The 24,956-nt window shown below is 38.1% G+C and overlaps 2 protein-coding genes, 1 long non-coding RNA gene and 2 other non-coding genes across 18 annotated transcripts in view; 4 read left to right on the plus strand and 1 right to left on the minus strand.

Moving 5' to 3' along the window:
- Positions 1–96: 96 nt before the first annotated feature.
- On the plus strand, positions 97–5,858 carry LOC139811118 (uncharacterized). Of its 7 annotated transcripts, XR_011731545.1 has the most exons (14): positions 97–257; positions 589–683; positions 1,534–1,596; positions 1,972–2,034; positions 2,521–2,581; positions 2,819–2,901; positions 3,140–3,302; positions 3,675–3,836; positions 4,196–4,286; positions 4,661–4,751; positions 4,931–5,005; positions 5,185–5,244; positions 5,450–5,492; positions 5,776–5,858. It is a non-coding gene; the product is annotated as an uncharacterized lncRNA (long non-coding RNA). The 7 variants fall into 7 exon arrangements; XR_011731543.1 differs by lacking the exon at positions 5,776–5,858 and having other exon boundaries at positions 5,450–5,503; XR_011731544.1 differs by lacking the exon at positions 5,776–5,858 and having other exon boundaries at positions 2,837–2,901; positions 5,450–5,503.
- On the plus strand, positions 1,398–1,464 carry LOC139812484 (small nucleolar RNA SNORD31). Its single transcript, XR_011731877.1, has one exon. It is a non-coding gene; the product is annotated as a small nucleolar RNA SNORD31 (small nucleolar RNA).
- Positions 2,383–2,445, plus strand: LOC139812485 (small nucleolar RNA SNORD31). The gene has a single exon (XR_011731878.1). It is a non-coding gene; the product is annotated as a small nucleolar RNA SNORD31 (small nucleolar RNA).
- Positions 5,848–24,737, minus strand: LOC139811112 (carbohydrate sulfotransferase 5). Of its 8 annotated transcripts, none has more exons than XM_071775186.1 (9): positions 24,681–24,737; positions 24,531–24,590; positions 10,942–11,088; positions 10,164–10,220; positions 9,108–9,241; positions 8,794–9,029; positions 8,515–8,713; positions 8,231–8,410; positions 5,848–8,049 (listed from the first exon to the last, which is right to left on the minus strand). In XM_071775186.1, the coding sequence occupies exons 2-9, from the start codon at positions 24,549–24,551 to the stop codon at positions 7,728–7,730; spliced, it is 1,296 nt and encodes a 431-aa protein (XP_071631287.1). In that variant the 5' UTR covers positions 24,552–24,590; positions 24,681–24,737; the 3' UTR covers positions 5,848–7,727. The 8 variants fall into 8 exon arrangements, with proteins under 8 accessions (XP_071631287.1, XP_071631290.1, XP_071631284.1 ...); XM_071775189.1 differs by lacking the exon at positions 24,681–24,737 and adding an exon at positions 23,203–23,318 and having other exon boundaries at positions 24,531–24,588; XM_071775183.1 differs by lacking the exons at positions 24,531–24,590; positions 24,681–24,737 and adding an exon at positions 12,404–12,689 and having other exon boundaries at positions 10,942–11,072.
- Positions 12,675–24,956, plus strand: part of LOC139811110 (beta-1,4-glucuronyltransferase 1) — a 50,382-nt gene continuing 38,100 nt past the window's right edge. Inside the window, exon 1 of the mRNA XM_071775178.1 lies at positions 12,675–14,685. The gene's annotated coding sequence lies outside the window, so the exon portion shown is untranslated. The remainder of the gene's footprint in view (positions 14,686–24,956) is intronic.

Genomic DNA, 24,956 nt, shown 5'->3' on the forward strand with positions numbered 1-24,956 from the left:
TTATCTCGTTTCCGTCCGCAAAAAAAATTCTTACGCGCCGAGCCCGGCGATTGGTCGAAATACCAAGCTCGACAACTTCATGTGAATCCGCCATGTTGCGGAGCTTCCTATCGAGCGCGGCCTGCGCGGCTGTCGCGCCGCGGCTAGCAGTGCTAGCCAGTGCTAGCTTCGTTCAGTAGTTCAGTTCGTTCTCGTTCATTTCACGGCTGGAGCTCTCGGGGGACGCGTCGCGTCTCGTTTTTTCACGGAAAGAAAAGGTAAGCGCGAGATCGTTTTCGAAATCCATCGTCATCCGCGTGCACACTTCGCTCAAGCATCTTACGGCGAGCTTCCTGCGCACGATTTTTCCTTAATTCAACAGTCTCGATTGTATTTTTTCGATTACATTTCGAATTATTAGCGCAGAGCTTGAGCACGTTTTTTTTTTTTTTTCGTTTCGCTACGACATGATGAGCACATTAGTCTCGTTCGTATGATCGTTTCTTGATTATAAGCCTTACGTCTCACTGATCACGTCGATTCGCGTGGCGACGACCTCGCCGGGTGCTTCTACAATCGCCTAAATTTTGGTTCTCGTTTTTCTTTTAGTGCTGGATTTTGTAAAGCCGAACCTCCTCTGCCTTTCACTCCTATATCGAAGAGCAGCCGCTAAGTAGCTCGCGCTTGTCACCGCAATCGTTTTAGTGAGTATTTTGTTTCTCCTATGTTTGAGAAAGGATCTCGATCCATCGCCGGCGTCTTGTGCCTCCGCTCGGCTCTCTTATGCCCGTATCAGACTACGGATTGGGATTGGGAAGTTTGACTAATCAGAGATCAGAGCAAAGTTTACTTAACTTGAGATCAGTTTTCTCTATTCTGATTTATTAAATTTCAATCCAATCTCAATCCCAATCCGTAGTCTGATAAGGACTTTATTCTCGTTTGAGCTTAATTTTGAGAACCATTCTGCTTCAAGATTATTATTATATTAAAGTTTTTCCTTCGTTCATTAATTATGGAGATTTAAACGCAGAAAGATTATTTCACAAACCGTAATACATAAAACCTATGATTATAATTATTGGATGCACTTTATTTAAGAATAGAATTTCTGATGCGGAGATTAGAAGCACGTGATTTAGATTTCTTGTTCGTGAAAAGATTCAAGTTTTTCCATTGTTCATTAATTATTAAAACGTAATTTAAACGCAGGGAGATTATTCCACAAAATGGAGTGCATAAAACTTTCGATTATTAGATGCACAAATTTATTTGAGAATAGAATTTCTGATGTGAACTAGAAGCACGTGGTAGATTTCCAGTTTGCGAATAGATTTGATTTTTGCTTTGTATACTTTAATGTAACATAAAAAAAAACAAGATATTTCTATAATATCTCGATATAAGCTCTACGAATAAATTATAATGATGTATAATTACTGCCCCAGTCTGATAACTATGAATGAATCAGTTGACTGACAAAATTATTTCTACCTTGTTTTTTTATTGATATAATAGAGAGAATATATTTTAATAGACATGTATCTCGTTTAGGAAGAGATGGAAGAGGGGAGATTGCGACCTGTTACAAATTTCCCTTTCAACTCAGGAATTTGTGTAAGTTGTCTACGTTATTGCTTTATATTTAAAAATATATATTGTTTCGTAATATTCGTAAGCGCAATTATAATAGAGATAATTTATTTGATATATAAATTTATTTAAGAATAGAATTTCTGCTTCGGACTAAGATCACGCGAGTAGATTTCTTGTTTGCGAACAGATTTGATTTTTGCTTTGTATACTTTAATGTAACAAAAAAAAACAAGATATTTCTACGATCAATATAAGATCTACAAATAAAAAATATGATGATAATTATCGCCCCAGTCTGAAAACTATGAATGAATCAGTTGACTGACAAAATTATTTCTACCTTATTTTTTTATTGATATAATAGAATATATTTTAATAGACATGTATCTCGTTTAGAAAGAGATGGAAGAGCGGAGATTGCGACCTGTTACAAATTTCCCTTTCAACTCAGGAATTTGTGTAAGTTGTCTACGTTATTGGTTTATATTTAAAAATATATATTGTTTCGTAATATTCGTAAGCACAATTATAATAGAGATAATTTATAAGTAACGATGCACGCATGATGAATACATGAACGAAATCGCATTCAGTCAATCTGAATAAATTTTATGATGGATAAATACTGCTCCAGTCTGAGAACTTTACTTGATATATAAATTTATTTAAGAATAGAATTTCTGCTTTGGACCAAGATCACGCAAGTAGATTTCCTGTTTGCGAATAGATTCGATTTTTTGCTTTGTGTATTTTAATGTAACATAAGAAAACAAGATATTTCTACGATCAATATAAGATCTACAAATAAAAAATATGATGATAATTATCGCCCCAGTCTGAGAACTATGAATGAATCGATTTACTGATAAAATTGTTTCTATCTTGTTTTTGTATTGATATATTACGGAGAGAATACATTTTAATATTCATGTATCTCATAATTAGGAAGAGATGGAGGAGTGGATTGCGGCCTGTTACAAATTTCCTCTTCAACTCGGGCGTTCATGTAAGTTATCTATATTATTGCTTCAAACTTAATAATATATATACTGTTTTGTAATATTCGTCAGCACAGTTATAATAAAGATAATTATAATTAACAATACATGCATGATGAATATACAAATAAAGCCGCACTCAGTCAATCTGAATGCATTTGATGATTATTGTTTCTGAATAGCAATAATTTCAATGAGAATGTGTAAATAGAAGAAATATAACATTAATTATGTATGTATTATAGGAGTATATACCATTTTAGATGTTCATCTGAAGAATGGATGAAGGCAAATCTTGGCCAGACCATGAAATGCAATAAGAATTAACGTAAGTCTAAAATTTCTTAATAAAACCGTTAATAAGAAAGATAACGTCAAAGTTATATTGTGAAAGTTAGGTTTATTGTCTGAATAATTAAAACGTGATGAATTTGTTATCCCTGTCATACATAAAAAGATGGTGATAAAAGATGGAAATTTTCTGATGTATCAATATATATCATTTATTGTGCAATATAAGTAAATTGAAAAACTTTTTAAACTAACGGGAACAATTTCTTTTTCAGAATGAGAGAAATATGCTGTAAGCGACGGGAAAAATTAACGGAGCTACCGGGACTCGAACTCGGGATCCTTTGCTCCTAAATCTCCTACAATGCAAGAAAGAATTGAAAGATAGTCGCTGAATGATAATGAACTGTACATCAAAATGACATCTTTCCCAATAAAGTAAGAATTGTTGTTTTTTTTTCTGATTGTATGATAATTATAAATTTGACAAGCATATGTTTAAGAATCTCTTACTGCTTATCTAATAACAAAATTTAATTATTTTAACTTTTTTTGTACAAGTACTGTATATAAAGAATATTTTATGTTTGATTTCCATTAATAAGAAAGATAACGTTATATTATGAAAATTAGCTTCATTGTCTGAATAATTAAGACATGATGAATTTTGAATTTTAGTTATCCCTGTCATACATAAAAAGATGGTGATAAAAGATGGAAATTTTCTGATGTATCAATATATATCATTAATTGTGCAATATAAGTAAATTGAAAAACTTTTTAAACTAACGGAAACAATTTCTTTTTCAGAATGAGAGAAATTGCTGTAAGCGACGGGAAAAATTAACGGTGCTACCGGGACTCGAACTCGGGATCCTTTGCTCCTAAATCTTCTACAATGCAAGAGAGTATTGAAAGATAGTCGGTGAATGATAATGAACTGTACATCAAAATGACATCTCTCCCAATAAAGTAAGAATTGTTTTTTTTTCCTGATTGTATGATAATTATAAATTTGACAAGCATATGTCTAAGAATCTCTTACTGCTTATCTAATAACAAAATTTAATTATTTTAACTTTTTTTGTACAAGTACTGTATATAAAGAATATTTTATGTTTGATTTCCATTAATAAGAAAGATAACGTTATATTGTGAAAATTAGCTTCATTGTCTAAATAATTAAGACATGATGAATTTTGAATTTTAGTTATCCCTGTCATACATAAAAAGATGGTGATAAAAATTTTCTGATGTATCAATATGTATCATTAATTGCGCAATATAAGTGCAATAACTTTCCAAACTAACGGAAACAATTTCTTTTCCAGAATGTGAGAAATATGCACGGAGAATGTGCAAGGTAGTCATTTCGCTAAGTGATAACGAACTGTACATCAAAATGACGTCTTTCTCAATAAAGTAAGAATTGTTTGTTTTTTTAAATATATTTATTTCTGATTGTATGATGATTATAAAATTGACAAGCATATGTCTAAGAATCTCTTACTGCTTATCTAATAACAAAATTTAATTATTTTAACTTTTTTTGTACAAGTACTGTATATAAAGAATATTTTATGTTTGATTTCCATTAATAAGAAAGATAACGTTATATTGTGAAAATTAGCTTCATTGTCTAAATAATTAAGACATGATGAATTTTGAATTTTAGTTATCCCTGTCATACATAAAAAGATGGTGATAAAAATTTTCTGATGTATCAATATGTATCATTAATTGCGCAATATAAGTGCAATAACTTTCCAAACTAACGGAAACAATTTCTTTTCCAGAATGTGAGAAATATGCACGGAGAATGTGCAAGGTAGTCATTTCGCTAAGTGATAACGAACTGTACATCAAAATGACGTCTTTCTCAATAAAGTAAGAATTGTTTGTTTTTTTAAATATATTTATTTCTGATTGTATGATGATTATAAAATTGACAAGCATATGTCTGAGAATCCCTTGCTGCAAAATTTTTTATCTGATAGCAAAATTTAATTATTTTAACTTTTTTTCGTACAAGTACTGTATATAAAGAATATTTTGTTTAATTTCAGATCGATATTGGTTTGCGGAAACAATGTGACCTTGAATAATGAACTGTACATCAAAATGACATCTTTCTCAATAAAGTAAGAATTGTTTGTTTTTTTAAATATATTTTTTCTGATTGTATGATGATTATAAAATTGACAAGCATATGTCTGAGAATCCCTTGCTGCAAAATTTTTTATCTGATAACAAAATTTAATTATTTTAACTTTTTTTGTACAAGTGCTGTGTATAAAGAATATTTTGTGTTTAATTTTAGATCGATATTGATTTGCGGAAACAATGTGACTTTGTGCGTGATTCGTACAGATTCCTGAAGGTAAATATTGAAGAAAATACTAGTTAAATTATATGAATAATACTGACCCATGATACAAGATTATAAGATACGGAATATGATGTTATGAAATATATACGCTATCCTGATTATCTATGATTGGTTCTTGCCCTCGCTGATTTTATTGGTAGAAAAAAAGAATTTTCTTCTTTTGTATTTGATCTTAAGGTTGTTATTTTTGTTACAGATGCACAATTAACTTTGCTGCTTAAAGATAGCTGGACGTCAAGGTAAAACAGATCATTGACATCAATATATTTTATAACGTTTCTAAAAATTTTTTTATTAATATTTAAATGTGAAATTGAGGAAGATCTAAGTCATTTTAATGAAGAAAAAATAGAAATGTATTAAAAAACATTTGACATTTATTTTTTTTTAATGATGTTTTTATAAATATACGCTATGATGTGTAATGATAATTAGAAACTTACTGAACCAATAAACGGAAAAATTGCACAAGTTGCAATTACGACGTTTTGTTTGCTTAAAAAGTTTTGTGTTACTTTTTAGGGAGAGAAGATGAAAAATGAAAGATATGGATGGGAAGAGATGATGGACAAGATGAAATAAATAGCGAATATATTCCATAGAAATGTGATTCTTTTATTGGAGAACCTTTACATCTAAAGTATAAAATGCGAAGTAATACGCGTTCCTCTTGGACTAGATACCCATTCCGCGAGAAATAGTACATAATAACGGCGTGAGATTGCACGAAGGTGTTATTGCGAATTTGCATTAGCGTCCGCGTCAGTGACTCGTCAACTTGTGCGAAACGCTATAGTTAGATCTCATCCGTACGTACGAGAAACATCACATTCATTTCGTTAATCTTTGTTTCATACAGGGTGATAATGGAACAACGTAAATAATAATTAGGGTTCGAACTTTGAAGAGTTAAGACTGTCCTCCAATAAAACAAAAGGGAGGTGGTAGGGTCATAATATCTCGTTTCATAATATCCAAACTCTATTATGTATAATAACATAATATACGCTTATTGAAATCGATTCTACTTTAAGTGAACGCGTGAGAAGGTTTAATCGATCACACAGAGAGCTGATAATAATCTGGCGCTCGGTGCATAACACAAGGACGCGAGTACATAAGATATAACGTAATTACACTATAATACATAACGGAGAATGTGCCAGCGAGCCGGCCAGGCTGTCCAGGATAATCAATATATGTAGCGTGTAAAGATTTAAAAAAGTATTCTTATTCTAAATCGCCAACAAACAGCTCACAGTAATATTTCTATCTTTTATCTAAAGTGTGCAGTGCTATTACGACCATGTCGTACATTATAAAAATCACACGCGTTTGCGGGCAAGTTGGTCGCGTCTATATACTCGTAATAATTCGTCGTTGGCCGCATCAAAGGCCGGTGGAGTGGAAACTCATTCTTGTCCTTGACATACGCCGCCCGGCTGTTTCCTCGGAACTGCTCGGAACGTTGTGATGAGCAAGAGATAAGATCGAGTGTTCCGTGACACGAACGAGCTAATTGATATTGCGTACTTCTCCTTTTCGTGAATCACATTGAATATCGGTAGAAATTTTCCGTCAGACGGCGCAGAAATAAATTTTCAACACCGCCGCTGATTCATGATATTGCAAAACACATCCTAACATTACATGAGATTCAGTTTTCGTTCACCATCGATCGATGGTTAAGATCTTTTCTGTCATTGGACACGATACAATTCTTATTAGATAAATATTCTATGTTTCATATTGAATATATTTCGTAATATAGTAATATCATGTCATTGATCAATAAGATAAAAAATTAAATTTGGTCGTCTCTTGCTTTTAGCGATGAATTAGTATGAATCCAAGAAGGGAGGGGGTATATACTTTGTGTTCCGTAATCGATATAAAAATTTCAGTTTCTTACATATGTGGAATATTTCTTAAAGATGTAAAAAGACAATATAATGATTCAATGATCATTACAAATCTCTTTACAAGTTATCTATAATTACAATTAATATTAATGAATATAGTATATACATTAGACACAAAATACCCTTCCTCTCTCTTGAAAGATTCAATATTTAGAAACGTTTTGAATGCACTTGCAACGTTTGCGTCGATATGGTTAGACATAATTTGTGTCGCACGTCAAGCTCTCAGGAATTTACTTTAACACCCTGTGATTTAGATCGTGTTAGTTATACGATAGAAAAATTACGAACGAATCCCGTTTTCGAGTATGTCGCCATTTAAAGAAGTAGCCTTCTTATCGGTTTCACAAAGCTAAAAAATCGGCATTCCGTAAGTTTTTCCCTTTCGAATAAATCAACATTAATTCTTATTACGTGGCTATCTTCCTGAGTGACCGCTAGCACCTTTCGCTGAATATTTACATGAACTACGGCACTTTCGACCGCTGCCGTTCGCTATACTGATATACTATACATCATATTATCTACATTGAGCATGTCGCCTGCCAGTTGTCACAACTGGAGCCGGTAATTTGTGATAGGATCGAAGTCTTTTTGGTGTGTGGAATTTAAGGCCATCACATATCCCCACAATCGCATGGCGGTCGCGCATACCTCCTGTATTTCACGAACCTCTTCGAAGTCTAAATCAGCCCGCCAGTGAAATGGTGCGACCTTGGAATTCCGGAAGGTGCTCGACACCCCGCCTTCGTCGTTCTTCGTGTGCGTGTCCAGGAATCTCTTCACGTTCACGTGAAAGTTCAAACCGTAAAAATTGTAAAGCTCCTTCACGTGCTTGTAGGGATCCACGGACAGGTCCTCGTAGCGCACCACTCTGTTTATCACATACGAATGTTAATGAACGTTCAGTCTTTCATACTAATGAAATTTATAATTCATATGATGATTTTAATAAGTCGTTTGAAAATCGTGCGCGGAATAAATTTTTGCAAATGCCGAACGTACAGTGACTGGCAAAGCAACGGTATGATTATATTGATTATCCGGTGTTATACCTGAAAGAACGTGGATATTTTTTTGACAGTTCTACCGCCGCGCTAAAGTCCGATACCATGTCTGCGCAAACCAGAGCCGGATCGGAGCAATCGGGCTTAGTAGGACACCATTCCCTGTGTTTTCTGGATTGCAGAATGCCTCTCGGATCACGAATGAGAAGAACTAGTCGCACACCCAAACTGCAATACAGATGAACGCATGTTTTTACGCGTTACGAAGAGTTAATGTCCAAATTAGATCTAAAGAACATCGCATGCTTTACGGTTATCGCATAATTCCTTACTCTTCTTCGGCCAGAAGACTTTCCGCTATTCGCAACCTCAATCGTACGAGCTTCATCGATTGGAACGGAAATAGTCGGCAAAATTTAGAAACGAAACGCGGATCCCAACAGATGCGTTTATGTGCTTGGCATTGCCGCCATAAATCCGTGGTGTGCTTAAATACCCAAGTATGAGTTTTCCCATAATCCAGGTACCGATCTGTAATTACAATTATACGCAATCATTAAACGATGCGCCTCGAGATAAATTATAGAAATTTTAAAAATGCGTGAAATTACCGAGCTCCTTGTATTCGCAATTCAACAGAGAGACTATCCTTGTCAAGGATTCTTCAGCGAGCGGCGGCTCTCGGATTTGCACAATTCCATAGTCAAGTAACGGTTCGTAATGATAAAAATTGGCTGGATGCGCGTTCACTACGTCGCCGAGAAACGTGCTGCCGGTTCTCCAGGTCGTCAGAATTACGCTTCTCATGGGTCTACCGCCCTTCTCCATCACTAAATCTTCAAGTTTGCTGCAAACGGGTAATAGTTGAACGTTCTGATTTTCAAATTCGGTACGAAAGTTACATTCTCGCGCGCGCGTAGTTTACCTCACATTTATCCCATATCTTCCGTTTGGATACTCATAATTTTCCATCTCTCTTGCGATCGTCCTCCTTTGTTGGTCAACCACCTCCTGAATTTCGGTGATCGTGCCATTGTACGCGGATCCTGTGATATACGCCTAAAAAGCAAATTGAAACCAATTACTAAACAGGGAATTATTACTCGTTACTTGTTAGCCAACATTACAAATAAATGCAAGGTTAAAAGAAAAACACTTTAACTTTGAAACGGGTATGCGATATACATGTCCTAAATAAGCGAACAGGAAAATGAAATCACATTTTGATATTTGATCACATAAAAGCAGATTTCTATAGCAGACGTTTTTAATCACTTCGCTAATTTAATGAAGATAAATTTGAAAATCGCATGGACTAACAAACGTTAGTTAAAAACAGTATTTATATTTATATATAATCTTCATTTCTCTATACGTATTAAAGAAATAAGATACATGTAATAAAGATAACAAATATCGTTCATTATTCACGAACAACCAGAATAAACATTTAAAATTATAATCCAAAAACAGAGGACATACGTTAGTAAAAAGCTAGTACACACACAAAAACATATATATATACATATATATACAATGAACAGAAGCTTTACAGAGTAATAATTTAACAAATTCGATCGATCTTAATGTATGACATCACATGCAATGAAACGAAATAAAATCTATTAAAAAAAACGCGGATTAACTTTCTTTATTAAAAATATAAATTGTTTTTTCCATCTTATTTGTCAGTTAATAACAATATAATTAACAATGTTATAAATATAAACACGTATGTTTTTTAAGAAGTGATAAAAATACACAATTTTATTATACCCTATTAAAGTTAACATCGTGGAAATTAAATTGCAAAAAAAGAGTAATCTCTATTTCTTAAGGACAGGAGCTAGTTACAGCTTTCGCTATGCTTGCTGTGTCAACATTGCGATAAGATAAGGCACTCTAACGATAAGTGGCACTCTAAACAACAATTAACAACAAGTCGCAGCATTTGCGCATTCAGATCGATACGTGTGCATACCTGGCTCACCGTTACCGGCTCTTGGATTTTGGTGGTCCGCGGCCTTATCTCAATATCCTATATCGTGGGAGAAAAAAAAAGCAACGACGTTTTAGCGTTTTGTTTGTGCGTCTCGCGTCGTGAGCACGAATATATATTCGCTGATGGAAACAATCGTGACGTGGGAACAACGATCTTTCTCCCTCTCTTTCTCAATTCTAGGTAGCGTGTTTGATGTTTCTGAAGGATGCAGGTGCGAGCAGCGAGATACCCATGATTGTACCGTGAGATTACTGTTGTCAAGAGTGAAGGTGAATGATTAAAAAGTGCCAATCTCTACGCGCGATCATGCTGATTTCGAATTATCATGTTACCAGGTGTCTTTTCTTATTCAAATTTTATAGATACGAATTGTCAAATGTTAAATGGTGTCGAATTGCAGCAAGTCGTGAACTTCCTGTCGATTTAGTTTCCAACGAGCTGATGGTCTTCGATAAAATATATTGCAGTTGACAAAATATCTTATCGTTCAGGACGCGGTTGATCTGACAATTCGTAAACGACAGATAGCGATGTGTGAAAGGAAAAGAGGGAGGGGGCGGCGGACACAAAGAGAGATGGAAACAGGGAGAAAGAGGAGTCGCGCGCGTCGGTCCTTCGCGCGTCTTCGCGTCAAGACAGATGGATAAAGAAAAAGAGTTTAGGGTGCAAAAGTTTAAGACTTTACCGTCAGAAAGAGCGTGTGTGTTTGGCGTGACTCAATTTAGGGCAATCACCCCACCTCCGAATATTTACTGACCGATATCACCGGTTGCAGCCGGTGCTCGAGGTAGCTGCTGTAGCGCTGGTTAAACGCTAGGAAGAAGATGCAGACGGATGCAGCCAGGGCTACCAGACCGTAGAAGCTCAGCCGCTTCGACATCCTTGATCCTGGAAAGCGCAGGAACTTGAAAAAGAAGACAAAAGACCATTTATATAGACTTTTTGGAATTTACGCAACGGCGGCGGAGCGGAAACGCGACTTATCGGGGAAAATATAATTATTCGTAACGTATTGCGAGAACGCGTGAGAAAATTTTGAAATTAAAATTCGCCCGATATTTAAATTTATACAATGAACTTTTCCACGGAAATCGCAGTAACGACGAGGCTTGGAAGGGGAAAACGCGAGGGAAGAAATAAATATTCATTATTTTATCTTCGCCGAAAGAGCGCGAAAGCGCCCGCGGTAATTAAACGCGACTAATTAAAAGAAAACCGTCGTCGCGCGAGTCCGAATCTCCCCGCGCTCATTAAAATTCCGGCGCGTATAATCGCGATAAGGATTGGCGCGGTAATCTCGATCGAATAAAATCACAACAATAGGGAGGCCGGGGTGGAGGGAGGTTTTCCTCTTTCGCGCGGCCCGACGATAAAACGGGGCCACGATAAGACACGAGCGCGACGAAACTATCGATCGCAATTAATTGCTGGGCGGCCGCGGCGACGGGCCGATTCGTCTCACCTTTCGCGAAATGAAATCCGTCGCTAGACGATGAGGCCTCGCCATCGCTCGCCGTCGCCGGAAAACGTTCTATCAGCGAAACCGAACACCAGCAATCGTCGAATGTCGCCGCGACGTGGCATAATAGCGAAATTATGCAAAGAAAAAAAGAAATAAAGGTCCGCTCCGCGCAAAATCGCCGCGGGCGTCCTCGGGAGCGCGACTCGCCGGAAAGAAGCACTCGTCGATTTCTTCGTGTCCGAAAAAGAATAACTCGACGCACTTTGCGTCGTCCGTCGAGTTTCAAACACACGTTTAAGTACGCACACGCGTTCGCGCTATTTTTGCGTTTCGCGCGCTCGCTCGCCCGCGCGAATATAGCGAGGACGTTGAAAGCGGGATCGGCTCGCTCGCGCGACCGGGGGGTGGTCGCACGTGTGCACGTGCGGAGACGGAATGCGAAGAGCCGACGAGAGTGACGGCGAACGACGACGCGTGCTCGCACGGCTCGCACGCGCTCGTCTCCGTCGGCTGTGCTCCGGCTTCGCAGCGGCGAATCCTGCTATTCCCGCTTATTCTCCATTCCGCTCCGCGCTGCGCCGCGGCGACGAGCGACGGTCGCGAACACGCTCGCGTCGACCGGGGGCAGGGGTAGAGGAGGAGGGGGAGGAGGAAGAGAAGGAGGAAAAGGAGGTGGCGGCTGGCGGCCACGCTCTTTATCGCGTCCGCCAAATGCAACGGAATTCTCTATCTCTATTTCTCTCTCTCTATCTCTCACCTCGGAATCGTGCTCGTGCACTCGCTGCCGCCGCACGTTCGGCCAGCTCAACCATGACGCTGCGCTGGAACGACAACGACGGGATTCGCGGCGACGTGCCGCGGGCCGCGCCGAGGACGGCGAGGACGCAGCGGGGAACGACAACGACGGTGACGACGTCCATCGCGTCGGCCAGCGACGCTCGTGGCCTACTAACGGGCTCGGGGGGGCCGGACGCGCCCGCAGGCGAGAGACAGTATATATAAACGGCCTGCGTGTGTGACAACGGCGAACGCGGACGCCGTATTGCGGGCTCGTGCCAGGCGCGCGCCGTGTAGGCGCACTCAGGCGGCCTAGGCGCAGCGGTACGCGAAAACACTGTGTCACGAGGTTCGCCCGAGTGCGACTGCACTCCCCTACACTCTCTCCACACAGCCTTCCGGAGTCCGGGGCGATATTCCCCGTTCGCTGCTTCACGGCGCAAAAGCAAGGCTGAAACGCGAGGCGAGAAACTCGCGAGCGCGACGCGACGAATTTGTCCGCGCGATTCGGCTCCGTTTCGGTCGTTGTTTTTATTTAAAAAGTCTTCCCTTCTTTTCCCGAAAGTTTGGTGGTGCCTGCGGCCGTGCTGCGTCAAGTGCAGAAAGTGCACTGTAAATACGACCGAGATAGATAGACCTACTTTTACTCGATACGAGAGAAATTTTCCTTTAATTAAATGCCTGAAACGCTTTAATAGCGTAGATGAGACGTTTAGAGATCTCGTTTAACGTTCTTGAAGATTTACGGAGCGTGTAAATTGTAGAAATATATGGGTACGATCAATGATACTCTCCTTTCCAAGCGTTGATAAACGCCGCGATCGATAGGATAAAAACCTATTCGTTCCTGCGCTACCTATTGCACTGCAGTCCCAGGTAGCAATTAATGTCGAAAAGACATCATAAAGACATCTTTAAGATTTCTGGGATCTTAAAAACATCTTTATGATGTCTTTTAGACATTAATGCTACCTGGGGTATTGCAGTTATATCCTTCTTATGTTCTCGAACGCGCTTCGTTTGTAATTTCAAACTTTTCCCCGCCTGTTCCACAGACGCGAAACAATCGACTAATCGATATACAACTTCCTATATATTTTTCATATATTTGTCATATATTATTTTTTATTTTTTATACATATATTTTTTCACGGATTTTTAGCGGTCGCTGTGCAATTATCGACGCGCGCGCCGCCGCGCGTCACGACGGTTTGCCCGGTGGCCGCCGCGCGGCGCCACGGGCGGCGCCGCGCGCGCGTTCTCGCTCGTTCGCGCTTCGCCGCTCGCGCGCAGCGCGCAGTTCGCGCCGCACTTCCTTTTCCTTCACTCAGTTCAGAGTTCAGTCGGATGCTGACATTCGAGCGGCGCGTTCGTTATCGCGGGGAAGTTGCTCTCGCAGCGCGCGCGCGCGTAAACCCTTTCCCCCTCAGCGCTCTGTCTCCCTCTTTCTCTCTCACACTCTCTCTCTTACTCTCTTCTCTCTATCTTTTTCTTCCTTCCTGACGGACATGACGCGCGAAGCGTAGCCACATAGCCACACTTTCGTCCAGCCGAGGAGCATCGAATTATCAGCCGCTTCTCTCTCGTTCGTCGCGCCGCGTTCTCGTTCGTCGCCGCCGCTTTCTCGACGACACGCACGCACGCGTATATACATACGCGCAACGTACGCTCTCGCGCGAGCGTCTCTCTCCCGCATACCCCTCTCTCAACCCTTTCCACCCGTCGCGCCGGGGCGAGCCGAAAACTCGTTATGCTCCGTCCCGGCTCCGAACCGGTAACACCTCGCGATTAAGCGAGAGGGAGAGAGAGAGAGTGCGCGATCTTCGTCGTCGTTGTCGTCGTCGATCCGGAGAGGCGAGGGATCCTTCGTTAGGAGGAAACGAGAAAAAATAAAGAAAGAAGAAAAAAAAGAAACTGCGTCCCGGCGAGATGCGCCGCGTTACTCCCCGCGTTGACGCCGCGTGACCAGCAGCGCGAGGAGGAGCGGAGTTCCGTTCCGCGCGACGACGACGCGGAGGACGCGGTGGAGGATTTCGGGAAGTGCGCCGCGCGATCCCCGGTACAATCTCCGCCACGAGCCATCTGCCGCTCGACGTCCCGACGAACGGGCGGCCCTGGAGGAGGACGAGGACGAGGGGGGTGGAGGCGGAGGCGAGGAGGAGGAGGAAGAAGAAGAAGAGCATTTTGGGCTGCCGAAAGAATGCGAGGCTGAGCTGCCGCCGTCGCCGCCGCTGCTGCCGCTGCCGCTGCCGCTGCTTGCTGGTGAGTACCTCTTCCTCGTCTCTTATTCGTTCTCTGTACGGCGCGGCGTCGTGCGAGTCGATGCGACGCGGACGGGGCGAACGTTCGCGTCCGCGAAAGTGGTCCAAGGGCCGCCGATTCCGCCGGCCGCCGTTCGTCGCTCGACGCCCCGTCCCGAGGGTCTCCAATTTTCCCCGTTCGACCGTTCCGGCAACGAGAGACACAGCGGGCCGAATTTCAGCGACCGAGAAACCGCGTAGAATTCCGACAATTTGCGCATCGCGACGTTTACGCTGTTAAATATTAAAGGGTGCAAATCTAAACCGACATCTAAATCAAAACCTTGAGTTGAATAACATTTTTTTTTATTTTACCATGTGTGTGTCGAAATGTATCATTTTAGTACAGAACAGTATTATTTTTTAACTCCATTGTTTTAGTTGAATTAACGGCGTATCGACGAGCAGTAGGCGATCTATATATAGGAACGACTAAAAAACGACTCAAATTGAGTATAATTGGACACCACGAAATTAACAGGATAACGAGATTTACGCCTACAATGCTTATTTTGACGTTAGTTTTTTTCGGCAACGTTCTGGCGTCTTGCGCGACACAAAAACAATGTGTTATAATTAGCTGGACTTTAGTCTGTGATTCGTTTTCGCGATTACGGCATGTATAATTGATTTCCGTAGCCGCTCGATGACCGATACGGCTCAGTTTTTCAATTTAGGTATTGTAAATAAAGTGTTTTGTAAACTTGACGATGCGATGAATCATTAATGATTACGCGTAGATTGCCTTTGCAAGATAATTATCACATAGCTGAGAAGTGTAGCTAATAACAATTAAACTACAAGTTATTGGTCTAACGCGATTAATTGAACAATTAATGAAGAATTAATGAAAACTTAATCGCAGGCAAACAAAACGATTTGATACATTGATGTAGATGACGAAAGTCGCTTTGTCTAATTAAAAATTCTAGGTTTTTCCTCAAACCTCATTCAACATTTATAGAAATAAATATAATTCTAAACAAAACGATTTGATGCATTGACGTAAATGACGAAAGTCGCTTCGTCTAATTAAAATAAAGAATTCTAGGTTTTTTTCCTCGAGCCTCATTCAACATTTATAGAAGTAAATATAATTCTAAATAAAACATTTTGATGCATTGACGTAGATGACGAAAGTCGCTTTGTCTAATTAAAATAAAGAATTCTAGGTTTTTTTTCTCGAGCCTCATTCAACATTTATAGAAATAAATATAATTCTAAACAAAACGATTTGATGCATTGACGTAAATGATGAAAGTCGCTTTGTCTAATTAAAATAAAGAATTCTAGGTTTTTTTCCTTGAGCCTCATTCAACATTTATAGAAGTAAATATAATTTTAAACAAAACGATTTGATGCATTGACGTGAATGACGAAAGTCGCTTCGTCTAATTAAAATAAAGAATTCTAGATTTTTTTCCTCAAGCCTCATTCAACATTTATAGAAGTAAATATAATTATAAACAAAACATTTTGATGCATTGACGTAAATGACGAAAGTCGCTTCGTCTAATTAAAATAAAGAATTCTAGGTTTTTTCCTCGAGCCTCATTCAACATTTATAGAAATAAATATAATTCTAAACAAAACGATTTGAGATGCATTGACGTAAATGACGAAAGTCGCTTCGTCTAATTAAAATAAAGAATTCTAGGTTTTTTCCTCGAGCCTCATTCAACATTTATAGAAATAAATATAATTCTAAACAAAACATTTTGATGCATTGACGTAGATGACGAAAGTCGCTTCGTCTAATTAAAAATTCTAGGTTTTTCCTCAAACCTCATTCAACATTTATAGAAATAAATATAATTCTAAACAAAACGATTTGATGCATTGACGTAAATGCCGAAAGTCGCTTCGTCTAATTAAAATAAAGAATTCTAGGTTTTTTCCTCGAGCCTTATTCAACATTTATAGAAATAAATATAATTCTAAACAAAACGATTTGATGCATTGACGTAAATGACGAAAGTCGCTTCGTCTAATTAAAATAAAGAATTCTAGGTTTTTTTCCTCGAGCCTCATTCAACATTTATAGAAGTAAATATAATTCTAAACAAAACGATTGAGATGCATTGACGTAAATGACGAAAGTCGCTTCGTCTAATTAAAATAAAGAATTCTAGGTTTTTTCCTCGAGCCTCATTCACATTTATAGAGTAAATATAATTCTAAACAAACGATTTGATGCATTGACGTAGATGACGAAAGTCGCTTCGTCTAATTAAAAATTCTAGGTTTTTCCTCAAACCTCATTCAACATTTATAGAAGTAAATATAATTCTAAACAAAACGATTTGATGCATTGACGTAAATGACGAAAGTCGCTTCGTCTAATTAAAATAAGAATTCTAGGTTTTTTTCCTCGAGCCTCATTCAACATTATAGAAGTAAATATAATTCTAAACAAAACGATTTGAGATGCATTGACGTAATGACGAAAGTCGCTTCGTCTAATTAAAATAAAGAATTCTAGATTTTTTTCCTCGAGCCTATTCAACATTTATAGAAGTAAATATAATTTAAACAAAACGATTTTGAGATGCATTGACGTAAATGACGACGCTTCGTCTAATTAAAATAAAGTCGCTTCGTCTAATTTAAAATAAAGAATTCTAGGTTTTTTTCCTCGAGCCTTTCTAATTAAAAGATTCTAGGTTTTTTTTCCTCATTAATAGAAATAACATATTTAACAAAGTGAGATGCATGACTAACGACAAAGTCGCTTCGTCTAATTAAATAAAGAATTCTAGGTTTTTTTCCTCGAGCCTCATTCAACATTTATAGAAGTAAATATATTCTAAACAAAACGATTTGAATGCATTGACGTAAATGACGAAAGTCGCTTCGTCTAATTAAAATAAGAATTCTAGTTTTTTTCCTCGCCGTCACATTAACATTTATAGAAAGTAAATATAATTCTAAACAAACGATTTTGAATGCATTGACGTAAATGACGAAAGTCGCTTCGTCTAATTAAAATAAAGAATTCTAGGTTTTTTTCTCGAGTCTTATTCAACATTTATAGAAGTAAATATAATTCTAAACAAAACGATTTGATGCATTGACGTAGATGACGAAAGTCGCTTCGTCTAATTAAAATAAAGAATTCTAGATTTTTTTCCTCGAGCCTCATTCAACATTTATAGAAGTAAATATAATTTTAAACAAAACGATTTGATGCATTGACGTGAATGACGAAAGTCCGCTTCGTCTAATTAAAATAAAGAATTCTAGGTTTTTTCCTCAAGCCGTCATTCAACATTTGATAGAAGTAAATATAATATTAAACAAAACGATTTGATGCATTGAGTAAATGACGAAAGTCGCTTCGTCTAATTAAATAAAGAATTCTAGTGTTTTTTTCCTCGAGCCTATTCAACATTTATAGAAGTAAATATAATTCTAAACAAAACGATTTGAGATGCATTGACGTAAATGACGAAAGTCGCTTCGTCTAATTAAAATAAAGAATTCTAGGTTTTTTCCTCGAGCCTTATTAAACATTTATAGAAATAAATATAATTCTAAACAAAACGATTGAGATGCATTGACGTAAATGACGAAAGTCGCTTCGTCTAATTAAAATAAAGAATTCTAGTTTTTTTCCTCGAGCCTCATTCAACATTTATAGAAGTAAATATAATTATAAACAAAACATTTTGATGCATTGACGTAAATGACGAAAGTCGCTTCGTCTAATTAAAATAAAGAATTCTAGGTTTTTTCCTCGAGCCTTATTAGACATTTATAGAAATAAATATAATTCTAAACAAAACGATTTGAGATGCATTGACGTAAATGCCGAAAGTCGCTTCGTCTAATTAAAATAAAGAATTCTTGGTTTTTTTCCTCGAGCCTTATTAAACATTAATAGAAATAAATATAATTTTAAACAAAACGATTTGAGATGCATTGACGTAAATGACGAAAGTCGCTTCGTCTAATTAAAATAAAGAATTCTAGGTTTTTTTCCTCGAGTCTCATTTAACATTTATAGAAGTAAATATAATTCTAAACAAAACATTTTGATGCATTGACGTAAATGACGAAAGTCGCTTCGTCTAATTAAAATAAAGAATTCTAGGTTTTTTTCCTCGAACCTCATTGTACATTTATAGAAATGAATATAATTCTAATGGCAAGCTCTCTGTCGTTAGAGCCTTGTTTTTTTCTAAACGCTAAGACGTGCATCGAGAAATTCTTGATTTCACATTGATTTATACTGTTTATACATCATACATTTTTGTTTACGTTATTTATTAAGTATGAGTAATATCCTCATCTTTATGCGATACGCGAAACTTATCAGCTCGGGGAACATTTATCAAGCGATACAATCGTAACTCAGCCGTTAGGCGAATGATGGACGACACGCCAAGCGATCCACGAACGCGTTTATCCAATTTGCCGCGTCGGCTAAGTAACAACTAAGTTGAATTAAATTAATATTAATTTACGTAACGCAAATCGAAACCGCCCTTGCGTGGTTTTCGCGATTCATCCGCGTCGTTCGTCGACTCGGTCAATTTTATCGGCTCCTTTTCACGAGGAAAGCGCTAATGAAGTCCGCTCGAATCTCTTATTTCTCAGCGGGAAAATCATTGGCTTCTTTTTTTGTTTTGTTTCGAAGCAGCTCAATGTAACGCGTAAACAACGAACAACGGAGTTTACAGTTTGATCGCAGCGAAAGCTCGTTACGACGCGGCGCTACGCGTCGGATGCTCGCGTTGCGCTTTTACGAGGCGTATCGAGGCTTCGTTATGCCGGGGACCGGGGACGGTAACCGGAGTATTCCAATGAAACTTCGTTACCGCACGAAATTTCATTGCACACGGCTCCGCGCTGCGGAGCGGAATTTCGCCGTGTTTTCATCCGCTTCCGCTTCCCGCCTCCGTTTGTCGCGCGCAAACTTGCGCGCGAGATACACGAGATCGCTCCGCCGCCGCCGCTCCACAATTGCAATTTAACGGACGCATTTATACGTCGCGAGATAAAAGGCAATACTGTTATTGGGCCTTCAAAGAATGTGTCCTCATTATAGAATTCTCTTTGAATAAATAAACGCACGGCGTAATCATTGGGTCTCTAAGCGCTACGCAACACAATGATTTATTAAAATATTATTTATATTATTAATATTATACTAGCTAGTTACCGGGGCTTCGCCCGGGCGTTTTTTTTTATATGTGTTATTGCAATTTGAATTCCCATTTTTTATTGTAAATTCTTATACCTTCCTTTGTAAGCTTTTTAATTTTTTTTTTAATTGGGTTATATCACAAATGGCACATAGCCTATCACTCAGAAAGATATAAGCTATCCACCAGTGTAAACATTTTTGAAATCGATTCAATAGTTTCTAAGATTACCCTGAACAATGGAACAAACAAACTTTTCCCCTTTATATAATAGTATAAGGATAGATATTTATTAATATTATTATATATCATTATATACAGTGTTAAAAAAATTTTGAGAGCAGGTAGTATCCATCAAAACGAGGAGAAAATGTCCAGTAAACATGGTTCTTAAATACCTGTTAAGATATGGGTCAATATACTATATAAAAGGTGTTCTATATGGTTCCCATTCATTGTCATACATCCTTTACGAATACGCTCTTACGAATACACCTGGCTGCTCTGGGATTTGCTGACACACATTAAATACACGTTCCTGCAATGTTTTGCATGTCATCAATAGGTGTTGAATCCACCAAGGTTTTTAAGTGTCTTCATGAGCCAAAAATCTAAGGGATTAAAAAAGGTCAAGGGACGGACAGACCAAACTGTTGGACCACCCTGACTGAAGGATGTGTGACAATGAATGGGAACCACGCAGAGCACTTCCTATAGTAGGTATACGATAAAGACTGTCCTATATTTTAACAGATATGTTTACCGGATATTTTCTTCTTGTTTTGATGAGAATAATACCTACTCTCAAAATATGTAACTTTTTTTTAACCCTATATATGTATATTTAAAACAGAATTTAAAATAGAATAAAATTAAAATAAAATTTAAATGATTTATTAATATATTATTCTAACGTTTATATGTGTCGCGGGATAAAACGCAATACTTTTATTGGGCCTTCAAAGAATGTTCTCATTATAGAATTCTCTTTGAATAAATAAACGCACGGCGTAATCGCGGAGCCTCTAAGCGCTACACAACACAATAATTCATTAAAATATTAAAACGAGACCTCGATAATAAGAAGCTTTGAAAACGTGAATTAATGACTGCAAATTCGAAACTCATTCGCGATATATGCAGCCAGTTGCAAGGCGATAAAAGGTGAAATGCGAGGCGGAAGTAACCGGTCACTAATCGCGCGTGCTGGATCTCGTTAGAGAATTATAGTTCGTTTTCTTATTACACCCGGTGTCTCGGTAGTAAATTTTCGTCAAACGAGGCCGCTCGACAAATTGATTGGGAAATTCGCGATGAAGGGTGGAAACAGGCGACGAGATAATTTCGGGACATTCTCGAGGTACTCCCAACTTTTCGTGCCCCAGATTCTCTGCAGCATTTTGTTTTTCTCCTTTTTTTCGCCTCTATGAGGACGCTTCGTCAGATTTCAGCTCGATTTGCCTTCGGCAAAAGTTTCGGTAAACTTGCTCGCAATTTTTCGAACGACTTACTTCAAATATCGTTCGCGTCTTTTCCCCCCCCTCAGATGAATCGACGCGAATCGAGCGCGAGGAAATTTTCCGCGACACCCCGTATACGAGCGCGTCGTTGATTATGATTGTCCTATAACCGTGAGACATTCGATTCTATTGTTCGATTCTCGACTCTTGTGTCCGGAACACGCCGCGGAAAGTTTGGCAGACGCGTAATTCCGTTTTAGCTCCCGCCCGCCGCGCCGCGGCGCGAATTGATTCGCGCGAACGATATCGGATCGGCGTAGATTAGTTTTCCACGTCGATGACAGAGAAATGATTCAAACGCAATTATTTATAGCGCGAATCTATAAGCGGGCTCTATAGAGCGACGGGTGTACATCGAACGTCGAGGGTAGCATACGAGCCGTCTAATTTCATGTGACCTGGAATTGTTATAAGCGGGTATATCGCTTAAGTTGTTAATCCGTCTTTGAAATCGCGCTTGTTAACGAAAATCGAGATCGTGACCCGGTATAGGTTACTCCGTATAGTAAGATGCGCTTCCATCGCAACGGCGCGGGCGCGGCGTGGAATTTAATATCTTTGTAATTTGACGGGAAATAGACGGCGTAATCTTGCGAGAATAGCTTTAAAACTTGGCGAAATAACTTCAAAATAGCGCCGAGAAAGTTCAACCGACGACCTATAAGAGAGAGGGGGATATTAGACGCCGCGCTATGGCGTGCGCCTTTCGCGGGGACACTCTGTATATACCGGTCGAATCTATTTCTGCATGTTGGATCGCGTTGTCAATCGCGTGCACCCAACGCGTCTGCACGCGCTCTCTCGCCACTCGGCGGTCACCACGCAGTCAAAGGGGGGGGTCTTTCCCTCCCCCCCGGGTGCAGGATTTAGTACGCGATAAAACGTGAAAGGGAACGTCCGATGGAAAGTCGGTTGGTCGCCAAAGTGATCAGATCACCCACAAGCAGAGCAATCTTCTTTTTCCCGGGCCACGTTGACCTTTGCGGGATATGTGGGCGCTAATATCGGTGACATCCGGGAACGATTGCGCAAGCATTAGGGCTCGTGCACAATGAGAGGAATATAAGGAACGAGGAATTAAACATAGAGAGAATTCCGTGTCTTGAAAAAAGATGCGACTACTATGTTTAATTCCTTGTTCCTTATTCCTGGCATTGTGCATGAGCCCTTACAGTCCCCTCTCCTCTCCCCCCACTCCCGAACGATGTTTATCGTCTTCTCGCTCTATATTGCAGCCTTTTGTTACGAGTTTGTTTTTCTCATGGGGAATCTTGGATCCCTGGGAATTAATATAGATCCTTTTATTAGGATGAGAGCGCTTGTATATACGTAAAGCGCAATAGGGAAGTCTAGATTTTCCTAACGGATGCGGAGTCGGCTCTTTCCCTTGACTGTACGCGTTCCCGTAGGGCGATCCCCTAATTACGAAGGTATTTCATATTTCATGTAAAAGGGATCTTTGTGAATCAAGATGTGATTAAATATATAAACGGATAAAGGAAACTCTCTAGTCTCCTTTAATTGTAAATTGACTCGATTCTAAACTTAAACTCCATCCGAAACTTCACTCGAGACTTACCCGCGGAGGAAGTTTAATGTTGGAAAATAGAAAACTCGCTACTAATGGCGAATTCCCGCGCGATCTCCCTCGAAAGAACGTGTCTTAGGCTTTAGCTCTCGCTAACTTTTTAATCATATACTTTTACATTTTGTATTTACTTCTACGTCAATTCCGTCTAAGAGGAGCGAGACAGGTCTTAATTCTTCGGGAGAAAGGGTCGGGATAAATTTAGAAATTTTAGTGAAACATACGTGGAACAGATCCGTCACTTTTTAACTGCACGCGGGTTAAAATTGGCGAAAATGTCCAAAATTGACGTTGAATATTCCCGGTCGCTGGCGGGGTATCTTTTCTAGTTTTGTCCGTTCTGCAAAAGGTTAAAACGTAGAAAGCAACTATATTTTTAGCGACTCATCGTTGCTTTATCTTTCTTTACGTAGAATATACATCTTATATTTTTAATTTTATTCTTAATCTTTTTTTGTGATTCATGATATTTCGACAGTGTATATACATCTTATAAGGTTATTTCGAGGGGGAATTCACAACCCAAAATTTTGTACACCAATGCCGATTTTCGTAGAAACTTACTTTTCCTACTGTAAATGCGTCTTTATGTGCCAGTATTATCAACGGAATTTGGTATAAACATTCTGAGTTATAGTGTAATTTTTAACGCGACATAAGCGTTTTTGATAGTGAAAAGTAATTTTTCTGATCTCTCGAAAATGGTCTACTCTTTCATCGAGCTTTCGGGCAAAACTAAGCGACGTACAGCAAAATTTCCTTAAGTAATTTTGTACCTGAAGGAACGCTCTTTAAATGTGTACCATTAAATTTGCTTGACAGAACTATATATTGACTACATAATTATATCTTTTTCGAAGTATATTCAACATTATTAACTCGTAAAAATTGTGCCAGTTAAAGAGATACGTACACCTAGAAATAAAATCGATTATTAAAGCTTGATATTTTTCAAATCTTTGATGTTTTTATTTGTTGTGCTAAATAAGGTTGTATTGTATTACTACTGTATGGACCAGGAGTGGATCAATCTGTCAAGTCAGGTAAAACACCTTGTTGCTTAATCACTTTAAACTTTCCTTAAAACTTTAAATGCGCTTTCTTGAAATCGTGTTTTTGAAATCGGCACCAGATATATCTTGAAAGGTTTTACATCGATTTATTTGAAATTGAATTTTACATGTTTACTCTACATGTTAAAATGTTTTTATCATATTGTAAAAGTTTTTTATTTTATACATTTCTTTGTTCGTAATTGCAAAATTAGTGATTAAAATTGATATGTCTGTTTCGAATACCTGTCATTTTCTTTAGAATAAGAATTTTTCAAAACAAATTCAGAGAAGATATTTGTATAGCTATTTCGGCTCATCTGATATATATATATATATATATATATATATATATATATATGTTTTTAATAATAAAATTTCTTATTTTTTAATAAATTTTATACAATATATTTTTTAAATGTATTTAAATGTCAGATTCTTTTCTTTATCGTTTTAAGTGTATGTACCTCCTTAAACAATAATTACTGAATAGAACTTACGATGTATTTCAAAGAAGCCATTTTAATGGATTTCTTTCTTTGTTCCTCTCGTATCTGCTTCTGTTACAAATCGATAGTTACAAGAATTAATGCGAGATTGTAATACATTAATATATTTTGACTGTGTTTATAAACAATGTATATATTTACCTAACATGTGCTAAGACGACTGCTAGCTCAGAAACGCAACGAGAATGAAATATTACTATCGTGTGTTATTTCTGTAAGCAATATATATACTATTGTTATCATACTAATTGCGTCATTATTTTACGTAAACCTAATAGCTACATAAATGTTCCATATCTAAACTACTGGAATTATATGTATAATTCATCGCAATAGCCGTCATTTTTTAAATAACCATACAATTTTTGTCATAAGTGTGTCTAAAAGTAGATGTATAATTTATGTAAAAAATTCAAA

Source organism: Temnothorax longispinosus, chromosome 4 (assembly GCF_030848805.1).
Source record: "Temnothorax longispinosus isolate EJ_2023e chromosome 4, Tlon_JGU_v1, whole genome shotgun sequence".
Lineage (NCBI taxonomy): Eukaryota > Metazoa > Arthropoda > Insecta > Hymenoptera > Formicidae > Temnothorax > Temnothorax longispinosus.